Below are 13,031 nucleotides of genomic sequence, written 5' to 3' on the forward strand. Positions count from 1 at the left end.
TCCTGCATTGCAGGTGGATTCCTTACCTGCTGAGCTACCAGGGAAGCCCACAGAGCAGGTGATACTAGTATGTAAAACCCTGCATTGGCAGTATTGAGTATAGAATAGTGAGAGGCACAATAACATATTTAGCCAGTCCCTAGATGTTTTGGGGCCTCTTTATTGCTTCTTTTGAGAATACCATCCTCAATTTTAGAGCAACAATTTTTCCACTAGAGAGCACCCTTGGATGAGTTGGGGTCCACCCTATTTGTTTGATCCCTCTCTCACATCAGAGGAGGAATGGCTGCCCCCTTGTCCCCTTGGAATTGTCAGGGCTTGGCTGCTGAGTGAAATTACTGTCTTTGTACCACTAGTAATTTTCTTGTGCAGCTTGCAGATACTAAGTAGAAAGTAGTAATTTCACTAAATAGAGTGTATGCATTTTGTCTCTCAAGTGGCACAAGACACAATATATCTTGAATAAAATTCTAATTCTTCAGTATCAGATGGTTCCCAAAGGTTTCATAGTGTTTCTTCCAGGGGACCACCTCAGGGGATAGGATGAGAGGGGTCAAAGGTAGGGCCCTGGGGTACTATTTTCTACTTGATCTGCCTTAACCAGAAGCCCTCTTTTGATTGGTTTTGCATCCTGAAATTTTGGCCTCATATTTTGTTTGCCACTGAGTGAATTAGCTGTGTCTTGTTTCATGGGGTTAGAAAATAGCGAAAGCATCTGCATATGAAAGTTCCAAAGAATAGCAAGGAGAGATAAGAAAGCCTTCCTTAGTGATCAGTGCAAAGAAACAGAGGAAAACAATGGGGAAGACTAGGGATCTCTTCAAGAAAATTAGAGATACCAAGGGAATATTTCATGCAGAGATGGGCACAATAAAAGACAGAAATGGTATGTACCTAACAGAAGCAGAAGATATTAAGAAGAGGTGGCAAGAGTACACAGAAGAACTGTAGAAAAAAGATCTTAATGACTCAGATAACCATGATGGTGTGATCACTCCCCTAGAGCCATACATCCTGGAATGTGAAGTCAAGTGGGCCTTAGAAAGCCTCACTATGAACAAAGCTAGTGGCGATGATGGAATTCCAGGTGAGCACTTTTAAATCCTAAAAGATGATTCTGTGAAAGTGCTTCACTCAATATGCCAGCAAATTTGTAAAGCTAAGCAGTGGCCACAGGACTGGAAAGGGTCAGTTATCATTCCAATTCAAAGAAAGGCAATGCAAAGAATATTCAAACTACCACACAACTGCACTTATCTCACACTCTAGCAAAGTAATGCTCAAAAATTCTCCAAGCTAGGCTTCTACAGTACATGAACTGAGAACTTTCAGATGTCCATGCTGTATTTTAAAAAGGCAGAGGAACCAGAGATCAAATTGCCAACATCCGTTGGATCATAGAAAAAACAAGAGAATTCCAGAAAAACATTTACTTCTACTTTATTGACTATGCTAAAGCCTTTGTCTAGATCACAACAAACTGTGGGAAATTCTTCAGGAGATGGATATAGACCACCTGACCTGCCTCCTGAGAAATCTGTATGCAGGTCAAGAAGAAACAGAACCAGACACGGAACAGCAGACTGGTTCCAAGTGAGGAATGGAGTACGTCAAGACTTTATATTGTCACCTTACATATTTAACTTCTATGCAGAGTACATCATGTGAAATACTGGGCTGGATGAAGCACAAGTTGGAATCAAGATTGCCAGCAGATTTATCAATAACTTCAGATATGCAGATAATACCACCCATATGGCAGAAAGCAAAGAAGAACTAAAGAGTTAGTCTCTTGATGAAAGTGAAAGAGGAGAGTGAAAAAGTTGGCTTAAAACTCAACGTTCAAAAAACGAATCATGGCATCCAGTCCCATCATTTTATGACAAATAGATGGGGAAACAGTGGAAACAGTGACAGACTTTATTTTTCTGGGCTACAAAATCACTGCAGATGGTGATTGCAGCCATTAAATTAAAAGACGTTTGCTCTTTGGAAGAAAAGCTATGACCAACCTAGATAGCATTTGAAAAAGGAAAGGCATTACTTTGCCAACAAACATCCATCTAGTCAAAGCTATGGTTTTTCCAATAGTCATGTATGGATGTGAGAGTTGGACCATAAAGAAAGCCGAGCACCGAAGAATTGATGGTTCTGAACTGTGGTGTTAGAGAAGACTCTTGAGAGTCCCTTGAACTGTAAGGAGATACAATCAGTCAATCCTCAAGGAAATCAGTCCTCAGTGTTCATTGGAAGGAATGATGCTGAAGCTGAAACTCCGATACTTCAGCCTCCTGATATGAAGAACTGACTCATTGGAAAAGGCCCCGATTCTGATAAAGTTGAAGGCGGGAAGAGAAGGTGACAACAGAGGATGTGATGGTTGGATGGCATCACTGGCTCAATGGACATGCGTTTGGGTAAACTGGGAGTTGGTGATGGACAGGGAGGCCTGGAGTGCTGCAGTCCATGGGGTTGTAGAGAGTCAGACACTACATGAGCGATTGAACTGAATTGAACTGGAGGGAGGGAAACTGAAGTAAAATGTCATGTATTTTTAAAGAACTTGATTAGATTGGCAGTTTAAGCTTAAGCAGTTGCCTGATCTGAGGAGGCCTGGTTATCTGCTTGTCATTGGTTGTTTTTAAGTTCTCCTCTCAAATTTGAGTTCACTGATTCTGAGTTAGGTTTTGGTTTGCTGTCAAGGCTTTAGAACCACTCCAGTGTCATGGCCTTCTTGTTTAATGACGTGAATGGAAAGAATATTGAATTTGCAGTTTGGAACTTTCTGACTTTTTCGGGAAGTTTTAAAGACAATGACGACACAGCTCGTGGATTCTCTATCCAGAGCTACTTCTTATAGGTCTTGTCCCAGCTGAACACATGCTACTGTGACAGTGACATGGTCAGCAAAGATTTGATGAGTGACTCTTACCTATGCAGATGTGCTTGTGCCCACCTCTGTGTCAGCCTTAAGTTTGTTTCCTGGAATATCTTCTCTAATGACTGTTCTTAAAAATTCTGTCTGTCACATGTAGTTTATCTGAATTCTCTTAAAAAACTCTACTGATACTTCCACTGACGTCTATAGTTTTTGCTTATCTAAGTGCATCACGGAAAACTAGCCAATCTAATCACGCAGACCACAGTCTTGTCTAACTCAATGAAACTAAGCCATGCCATGTGGGGCCACCCAAGACGGATGGGTCACAGTGGAGAGGTTTGACAGAATGTGGTCCACTGGAGAAGGGAATGGAAAACCACTTCAGTATTCTTGCCTTGAGAACCCCATGATCAGTATGAAAAGGCAAAATGATAGGATACTGAAAGAGGAACTCCCCAGGTCTGTAGGTACCCAATATGCTACTGGAGATCAGTGGAGAAATAACTCCAGAAAGAATGAAGGGATGGAGCCAAAGCAAAAACAATACCCAGTTGTGGATGTGATTGGTGATAGAAGCAAGGTCCGATGCTGTAAAGAGCAGTATTGCATAGGAACCTGGACTGTTAGATCCATGAATCAAGGCAAATTGGAAGTGGTCAAACAGGAGATGGCAAGAGTGAATGTCAACATTCTAGGAATCAGCAAACTAAAATGGACTGGAATGGGTGAATTTAACTCAGATGACCATTATATCTACTACTGTGGGCAAGAATCCCTTAGAAGAAATGGAGTAGCCATCATGGTCAACAAAAGAGTCTGAAATGCAGTTCTTGGATGCAATCTCAAAAAGGACAGAATGATTTCTGTCCATTTCCAAGGCAAACCATTCAATATCATGGTAATCCAAGCCTATGCCCCTACCAGTAATGCTGAAGAAACTGAAGTTGAAGGGTTCTATGAAGACCTACAGGACCTTTTAGAACTAACACCCAGAAAAGACGTCCTTTTCATTATAGGGAACTGGAATGCAAAAGTAGGAAGTCAAGAAACACCCAGAGTAACAGGCAAATTTGGCCTTGGAGTACAGAATGAAGCAGGGCAAGGCTAATAGAGTTTTGCCAAGAGAACGCACTGGTCGTAGCAAACACCCTCTTCCAACAACACAGGAGAAGACTGTACACATGGACATCACCAGATGGTCAACACCGAAATCTGATTGATTATATTCTTTGCAGCCAAAGATGGAGAAGCTCTATACAGTCAGCAAAAACAAGACCGGGAGCTGACTGTGGCTCAGATCATGAACTCCTTATTGCCAAATTCAGACTTAAACTGAAGAAAATAGGGAAAACCACTAGACCATTCAGGTATGACCTAAATCAAATCCCTTATGACTATACAGTGGAAGTGAGAAATAGATTTAAGGGACTAGATATGATAGAGAGCCTAATGAACTATGGATGGAGGTTCATGACATTGTATAGGAGACAGGGATCAAGACCATCCCCATGGAAAAGAAATGCAAAAAGTCAAAATGGTTGTCTGAGGAGGCCTTACAAATAGCTATGAAATGAAGAGAAGCAAAAAGCAAAGGAGAAAGGGAAAGATATTCCCATTTGAATGCAGAGTTCGAAAGAATGGTAAGAAGAGATAAAAACTCTTCTAGAGATAAAAACTGTGTCTAACTGAACTAGATTTGTGAACCATAGTTCCAGACCTAAGAAATATTTTCTTATAAAAGTTATAGTTTAATACCAGTTAACTTTTCTTGATTACTATTTAAGTTAGATTAGTATTATCTAATGCGAGTGCATTCCTCTCAAGTTAAAAATTTTTATTTTAGGGTGAAATGGTGCAAAAAGGGACTTATGCTGAGTTATTGAAATCCGGGGTAGATTTTGCTTCCCTTTTAAAGAAGGAGAATGAGGAGGCTGAACCATCTCCAGTTCCTGAATCTCCCACTATGAGAACTCAGACCACCTCTGAGTCTTCAGTTCAGTCTCCACAGTCTTCCACAGCCTTGTTGAAAGATGCAGCTGCAGAAGGCCAAGATGTGAGTTTCTCATTCTACAATATCCTGGTCTGTCCGCTTTTGATGGCTGTTCAGTCTTCTCCTCTCATAACATCTTTGTATCAAAGTAAATAAGTTTCCAGGGCCTTAATCCATGGAATTGGTAGAATTAAATTGCTCTCTGATCAGGGTTCTCTTTTGGGTATAGGATGATGAATCTTATCAAGATCAGTAGTGGGTACACTGCTATGAATTCCTGGGTGTATGTTTATAATGGCTCCCAGCTTCTCTTTTACATCCAGAGGCTTACTATGAAGACCCTCTCCTATCAAATCCTGCTATGACCACATTAAATCAGCTATTTTCCCTACATATTGTAATGTTCTGGCACTGCAGATGACTGATTGTCACATTTTGCCTTGGTGTCAGAAGGTTTGTGATAGACCAGAGATAACGTGTGTGAAGGACCTGACACACAGCAGACACTGATTAGTCCCTCACATTCCACACGCAGGAATCACCGAAATTCAGGAATCACATAGATTCAGATCATATGCTGTCCTCCTGCTATCCAGACTCACCTTACTCCAACTCATTGCGTGAACTCAGCTTACTGTATTTGACTAGTATTTTGAGGACCAGCTGTTTGATGTTTTCATCATTGAGTGACACAAGTCATCATTAACTACATATCATTTTGTGTGTTATTTTGGAACAAACTTCTGCATTAATATTTGAATTGGATATGTTTTGCGTGTGCTGGAATTCATAATATCTTATTTTTATTCTTTAGTCATATAATTTATTTTTTAATTGAAGTATAACTGCTTTACAATGTTGTGTTGTTTTCTGTGCAATGAACTGAATCCACTATATGTATACATATATCCCTTCCTTCTTGGACTCCCTTTCCACTCTAACCCCTGTTCCAAACATCTAGATCATCACAGAGCACTGCTACTTTAAGCAAAGCCGTGCAACAATGAATAACCTTGTGCAAATTATATTTCCTTATTTCTAATAGATTACTAGAAGTAGTATGGCTGGGTCCAAGAGTAAATGCATATATGGTTTGGCTAGATATTTCCATACCCTCTCCATAGGAGATGGACCATCTTGCACTCCTACCAGCATGTGAGGTGTGTCTGTTTTCACCACAGAATTGCAATTTAGGGCATTGTTGAACTCATGTAGTTTTGTAGTTCATTATATAAAATTTTGTCTTTCACTGCCATTTTTCCCTCCAAGACTGAGAATATACAGGATACACTATCTGAGGAGAGACGTTTAGAAGGAAAAGTTGGTTTTAAGACCTACAAGAATTACTTCAGAGCTGGTGCTCACTGGTCTGTCATCATTTTCCTTATTCTAGTAAGCATAGCAGCTCAGGTAAGTAAGGAAATTTGTTTTGGTGTGTGCCCTTAGCTTGATATTCACATACTGTTTATACTGTATCTATTTATTTAATTATTATTATGTTTATGAAGAGATTTATTTTAAAAAACTGGCTCACAAAGCTGTGGGATCTACCTGGGTGAATCTGAAAGCAGAAGAGCAGGCATGCAGGCTGGAACCTCAGGCAGGAGCTGCAGTCTTAAGGCAGAATTTCTTCCTCCTCCAGGAAGCTTCAGGTTGTGCTCTTATAGCCTTCGACTGACTGGATGGGGCCCACCACATTGTTGATGGTTATTTTTACTTACGTTAACTAATTATATTTATGAACCACAATCCACATAATATACCTTCACATTAATATCTAGAGGAGTGTTTGACTAAATGACCAGAGACTGGAATGGCCAAGGTGACACAGAAAACTGACTATCACAGTACCTGTCAAGAGTCTTCCTTCAAAACCCCAAACATTTACACTACTACTTTTTTTTTTATTTTTTGCATGTACTTGGATTTGCATTCAAATGTGCTATCTTTGGGTAGCAAAATAAGTGAGGCTTATGGGTGTTGTGTGTTTGTGACAGATTCTAGAAAAAAAAAAAAAGAATGCCTTTTAGAGATATTAAATTATTACATGCCCTCCCCTGACCTCTCGTCATCTGGGATGTGGGGCTTGGCACAGACCTGAGTTGGAAGGACCATCTCCCTGTTCTGGAGCCTTCCCATCCCCCATCCTGGTGAGCGGGGTGTGAGGGCTCAGTAATGTCAGTGTGTGAGTGACTGTTGTTTCCTGCTCTAGGTTGCCTATATCCTGCAGGATTGGTGGATTTTAAACTGGTGAGTGATTCCTGCTCTGACGCAAAGTGCTGTAAAGTCTACACGAAGCCTCACTTTCCCACAGAGTCAGGGGGAGGGGTGGGGATTGTACAGCCTCCTCTTCTGACCCTCATGTAGTTTCCCTGAAGAAAAATCACAGTTCCTGCTGGACTGTGACTCTCCCATGTCTCACTCTCAGAGGATTCCTCACAGACAGTTCTGAGAACTGAAAGTCATGATTCAAATGGTATCTCTATAAGGTAGAGAGACATAGGGTTCTTAGAGCTAGGAATCATTTTCTAGCATTAAATTCATCTCCTAAATCAAGATTAATTTTTTTTCTGGTGTATATATATCTATATCTATATCTATATCTATATCTATATCTATATATATATATATATATATATTCTATCTATAGCATAATATTTTTTTCTTCCCTATTCCATAGGGCAAATAAACAGGATACTCTGAATATCATGGCACTTGAAAAAGGAAATATAACGGAGACGCTTGATCTGAACTGGTACTTAGGAATTTTTTCAGGTAAAGCCGAATCATCTGGTCTGTTATACTAGAGTCTGAGGTGCTTACAAGGAGCCTGTGTGAGCAACTAGGACTTCTAGGAGAAATTCAGAAATACCTCAACAAATAAGAGTCTCAGTCGGATTTACTCTATGAATTAATTGGAATAATTATTTTAAAAATCTACTAGAAGAAGGTGAATGAAGACTCTTAATTTGCTGTGTACTGGATTTTGGAAGTTAAACTAGAACTGAACATTCAGAAAACCAGCCACTGGAAACATGTGCTACTGTCTATTCTAATGGGTTGCTTTACCTAAATCTTATTATATGGATGTACAAGGGGATTAGAAATGGATCCCCACCCTGTGGTTTGAATTTTTGCAGTTCTGTCTGAATAAACCCTGTCTTTTATTGAACTTAGATGAATTCCTCTGGCAGCAAGGGCCCCCAAACAAAAGCACTATTTCCTTGCAGGTATGCAAACTCCCCTTTGCCACACTACTCATCCCTTGGGCTTCACCAATTACTTAAGAGAAGCTAAGTAGGGAGAAATCCAGTGTCTGGGAATTAATTAGGATTCCTTCTCTTTCTTACCTTGAGATCACAATGTTATTGCACCTCCAATTGTGTGATTAATTTAACATCTGGCTTGCCAGACTAATATTAATTAACATGGCTCTGTTTTCACAGAAGTGCCTAGAATATGTATAGCATTTCATACTTTCAAAAGGAAATCCTCATCTAAAATTTTAAAATATTTTTAAAAAGTAATAAATAAAATTTTAAAATATTTGCACAAGAAACACACATACTAACTTTCTGCAAAGATAGAGTGAATTATATCTTTGTAAGAACCCATTCATTGAAATTTGTATTTCTTTTGTTGATCACTTGCTAAGAAACCTAAATCCGTTAGCTGTTTACCTTCTGAATTGGTGGACCGTGGGCGCTTAAAGGAAGAAGGAAAAGATTCTATTGTATATTCATTTAGGATAGTGGGCTAAGGCAAATGCCTGTTGTTAGAATTCAGGAATTTGAACAGCTTCCAGAGTTGGAATAACAGTGATGTGAAAAGCTGAAGGAGAAAAAATACTTGATGGAATATTTATAACAGAAGTGATTTCCAGTTTCCTTAGTATCATGGGTTCAAGAGATGTTTGGAGGGCTATTTTAATTTTTATATGCATAGTAAATACTCATTTATGTCATTAATAAAAAAGTTAAATAATTATGTGCATTTACAAATGCTTTTTGTTTCTATAAAACAGTGAGATTAGATGCTCTTTTAGGTTAATTATCTTGTGTTAAGATATAATTTGTCTTTTCTTGCAATTCAAGTATTTATGACATTTCCTACTTGTAACTTAGTGTGGTATTTTCCTATTTTTTAAAGCTACTGCATATTTTGTGCAATGAAATGAAATAATTTCTCCTGTTTCCTGTTAATTCACATGCTGGTACCAAAGCATACCACAATTTCACATTATGGAAAATTTTGTAAATAGTGAGATTTGAAACATGGAGAAAGAATGATTAACTACTTTTTATAATTAATTTTTCTTCTGAGTTTTTATTAGAACTTGCAAATTTAGTTTGGAAAGCCTAGAGTGAAATTGTAGTTTACACCTCATTTTTTCTTCACATGTGGTTTCTGTTTAGTGAAAGGAAAATACTGATTTTCATATTCTTTTTAATAAATGTATCTTGTGAATGTGTTAAACTCTTACAGAATCCATTCTATATATGTATCTAAACTTATTTATTTCACATTCTATATATAAAATTTATACATAAATTCTTTTTTTAGTGGAAAATACATAATATCTTCATAAACTACCTGCTGTACTTCAGTATCATTGAAGAAAAGGCAGAGATTTTATGTTATGAGTGGCATTTCTTTATTTCAGGTTTAACTGTAACTAGTCTCCTTTTTGGTGTCACAAGATCTCTGTTGGCATTGTACATCCTTGTCAATTCTTCACAAACTTTGCACAACAAAATGTTGAAGTCCATTTTGAGAGCTCCGGTATTGTTCTTTGATAGAAATCCAGCGGGTAAGTCAGACGCCAAGTTTCTCAGTAAATATATCTTAACACATTTAGTGCTTTGCCATGTTCTGGTATTTGAAAATGGAAGAGATGCTTGGAAGAAATCACTGTGCGTGTTGATTCATTTTCTACAAAAATCTTCACTGATATTTTTCTCTTACTAGAGAAAATTTGAATATAGGCCCATATAAGCTTTTCATTTATGTGTGTGGGGGAAGATAAATTAATGTTCACTTAGCAGAATGATTTAGGAGTCCATTTGTTGTGTGGCTTATGAAATACCATATATTTGGTTTAAAAAATGTATTTATTTTAATCAGAGGATAATTAATTTACAATATTGTGGTGGTCTTGCCATACATCAACATGAATCAGCCACGGGTGCACAATTGTCCCTTTATCCTGAATCCCCTCCCACCTCCCTCTCCAACCCATCCCTTAGGATTGTCCCAAGTACCAGCTTTGAGTGCCCCGCTTCATTTATTGAACTTGCACTGATCATCTATTTTACATATGGTAATATACATGTTTCAATTCTATTTTCTCAGATCATCCCACCCTTGCCTTCTCCCACATAGTCCAAGAGCCTGTTCTTTACATCTGTGTCTCTTTTGCTGCCTTGCATATAGGATTGTCATTAGCATCTTTCTAAATTCCATATATATGTGTTAATATTCTGTATTGGTGTTTCTCTTTCTGACTTACTTCACTCTGTATAATAGACTCCAGTTTCATCCACCTCATTTGAACTGACTAAAATGCATTTTTTTTAGAGCTGAGTAATATTCCATTGTGTATATGTATCATAACTTCCTTATCTATTTGTCTGTTGATGAACATCTAGGTAGCTTTCATGTCCTAGGTATTGTAAACAGTACTGTAAAGAACATTGGGGTGCATGTGTCTCTTTCAATTCTGGTTTCCTCAGTGTGTATGCCCAGCGGTGGGATTGCTGGGTCATATGGCAGTTCTATTTCCAGTTTTTTAAGGAATCTCCACAGCATTCTCCATAGTGGCTGTACTAGTTAGCATCCCCACCAACAGTGTAAGAGGGAAACACCCTATATTTGATGTAAACATATTTAAATGTCCTTGACTAGTTGCTAAAACATGGACTATTAAATAGCATTAAGTTAGGTTGTCCTATATGAAGAACCTTCTTACAAGTAATCTTCCTATAGGACACAGGCTGTATGTTTCTTTCTTTCATTGCCCTTTCATTCCTGGAATCACACAGCTCTGACATGTTCTCCAACTATGAGGTTTTCCTAATAAGGTAATGACTTCCAATCGCATATAAGAGGCTTTGTGTTACCTAACATGTGAATCTTCAATAGTAAATTTCGAATATGAGTGTCCCTGGAGGTTTACCAGTGGTTGATGCCTCCACCTTGAGGCCTTTCACCTGTCTTTGGAAGGTATCCTCCTGACTTGGGTTTCTATGAAGAGTTAGTTCATCAGTTAATTGAACATGCTCACTCTGTCCAGTTAATTAGACTTGTGCTGAGGCCCAGGGCAGCTTTGTTTTTGCAGGTGATGATTGACAGGACCTACTGAGGTAGGGAGGTGGGCTGGAGGGAGGATGGAAGTAGTATTGGGCTGGCCATCAACTAGTCATGTGACCAAGCCCAAAGCAAGTGGATACTACTTGGGCAGTCAAATACCAAGGCATGATATTGTCATGATATAAGCATGGACTCTGGAGCCACCTTCCTAGGTCCAGTCCTGGTGCTAGTTCCTAATTGTGATAGCTGATAGTAGTTATGTTAATGCTTATGTGTTAATTTCTCTGTGTCTTTGTTTTCTTACCTGTAAAACAATCTACCATATCACAAACTATATCACATACCATACCATGGAAATTAAACAGGTTAATACATTCAAAGGGCTTAGCACATGGTCAGTGCCTAATGAACCTTAGTGATGATGATGACATGGTGTCTGGGAACTTCGTCTTCTGTAAGATGGGAATAATGGCTGCCCTCCTTGTTTCATAAGACTTTTGTGAGAATTAAATAAGACTGTTTAGGGTAGTATCCTGTGCAGATTTATTCAGCACTTGTTTAGTTCAGGCACTGGATAAAACACAGGATAATAACCTACAAAGGCCCACACAGATGTCGTCTTACTATGAAACAAGAGAGAAAGTGATTGGAGGAGTCTATGCTATTGTGGCTGTGAAGTTGTTCCACTTTGTCAGTTAATGCAAAAACTACAGTCATAAAGTTTGGAGCATTAAGTGGGACTGGATTTCTTTCATCACAGCTTCTGAGTGTTCATGACCACAGTTAACCAGGCTCTTCATGTTCAAGACCTGTAGGCTTCTCCATATGCTGATTCATTTATTTTTCAAGTATTTGGGGCCAAGTTTAAATCTTTGAGGTTGCTCATCTTAGAGCAGCCAGCACGCTCGTGTTTATCTTGCCTCCCTCTCCTTGTATCTCTCAGCAGGACTTCATTCCTTCAAGAAAATAGAAGCCCAAATAAGTACTGCAAAGACAGATCTAGTTTGCCCAAAATGTTTAGGGGTCAAAAATTATTTATTTGCTCTTTTAGAGATGGGTTAAGTTAAACTCCTTTTTATAGTTTATTTTCAAAAGTAGAATTTGTAATAAATTATTTGTGGTGGACTTTCTTTCTTGTATGTGATAGCATGAAGAGCAAACCACATATAGTGGTTCTTTGGAAGTTGCAGTTCATAGATCCAGACTATTCAAGCTTCCAAGTTCTGTTGTCTGTCAATCAAGGAACTGAAACTGTTAAACAACTAATACATTTCCCTGGGGGTTATTTATGCTTTCAAGAAGTTATGTGGGTTAAATATTTTATATCTGATAGTAGCTTTACTTCACAAACTTAGATCTTTATGAACTAAAGAGGAGGAATTCATACATTTTAAAACATCAGTAGACATTTAAAAACTATTATTGGACAGAGAGTTGGGATGTAGGTGAAGATGCTGTGACATCCCAGTTCTACTGAAACATAACTTTGGAAGAGCTGTGCCAGTCACTTTTCTTCTTGGCCTCAGATTTTAACATGTAAGAAGTGGGGGGCCTTTTCACTCTATTGGTCATCTACTAGTTGTTATTTGTGGACCCAAGCACTAGAGAAAACGTCCCTGTCTTCAAGGTGTTTGAAAATGTAAATAATTGCAGACAATGGATTGATTCTTTTTTTTTTTTAAAATGTCATGTCAATATCCTATGATTCTGTATAGAAAAGATACAGATCCCAAATTTAATACAGCTGTAGATTGGAGATCTCAATTCACATGTACACACAACACAGACACTTATAGGCATAGCCCTGTGGTGTATTTCTTTTTCATAGTCAATTATGTAAGTTGTTGCCCT

At 38.4% G+C, this 13,031-nt stretch overlaps 1 protein-coding gene across 1 annotated transcript in view; it reads left to right on the forward strand.

The window, feature by feature from the left end:
* LOC122687097 (ATP-binding cassette sub-family C member 4-like) overlaps window positions 1-13,031 on the forward strand; it is a 330,146-nt gene that overhangs the window by 207,445 nt on the left and 109,670 nt on the right. Inside the window, exons 15-19 of the mRNA XM_043892537.1 lie at window positions 4,725-4,934; window positions 6,141-6,281; window positions 7,084-7,121; window positions 7,552-7,646; window positions 9,535-9,681. Coding sequence (XP_043748472.1) covers window positions 4,725-4,934; window positions 6,141-6,281; window positions 7,084-7,121; window positions 7,552-7,646; window positions 9,535-9,681 — 631 coding nt within the window. The remainder of the gene's footprint in view (window positions 1-4,724; window positions 4,935-6,140; window positions 6,282-7,083; window positions 7,122-7,551; window positions 7,647-9,534; window positions 9,682-13,031) is intronic.

Source organism: Cervus elaphus, chromosome 30, assembly GCF_910594005.1.
Source record: "Cervus elaphus chromosome 30, mCerEla1.1, whole genome shotgun sequence".
NCBI classification, from domain to species: domain Eukaryota; kingdom Metazoa; phylum Chordata; class Mammalia; order Artiodactyla; family Cervidae; genus Cervus; species Cervus elaphus.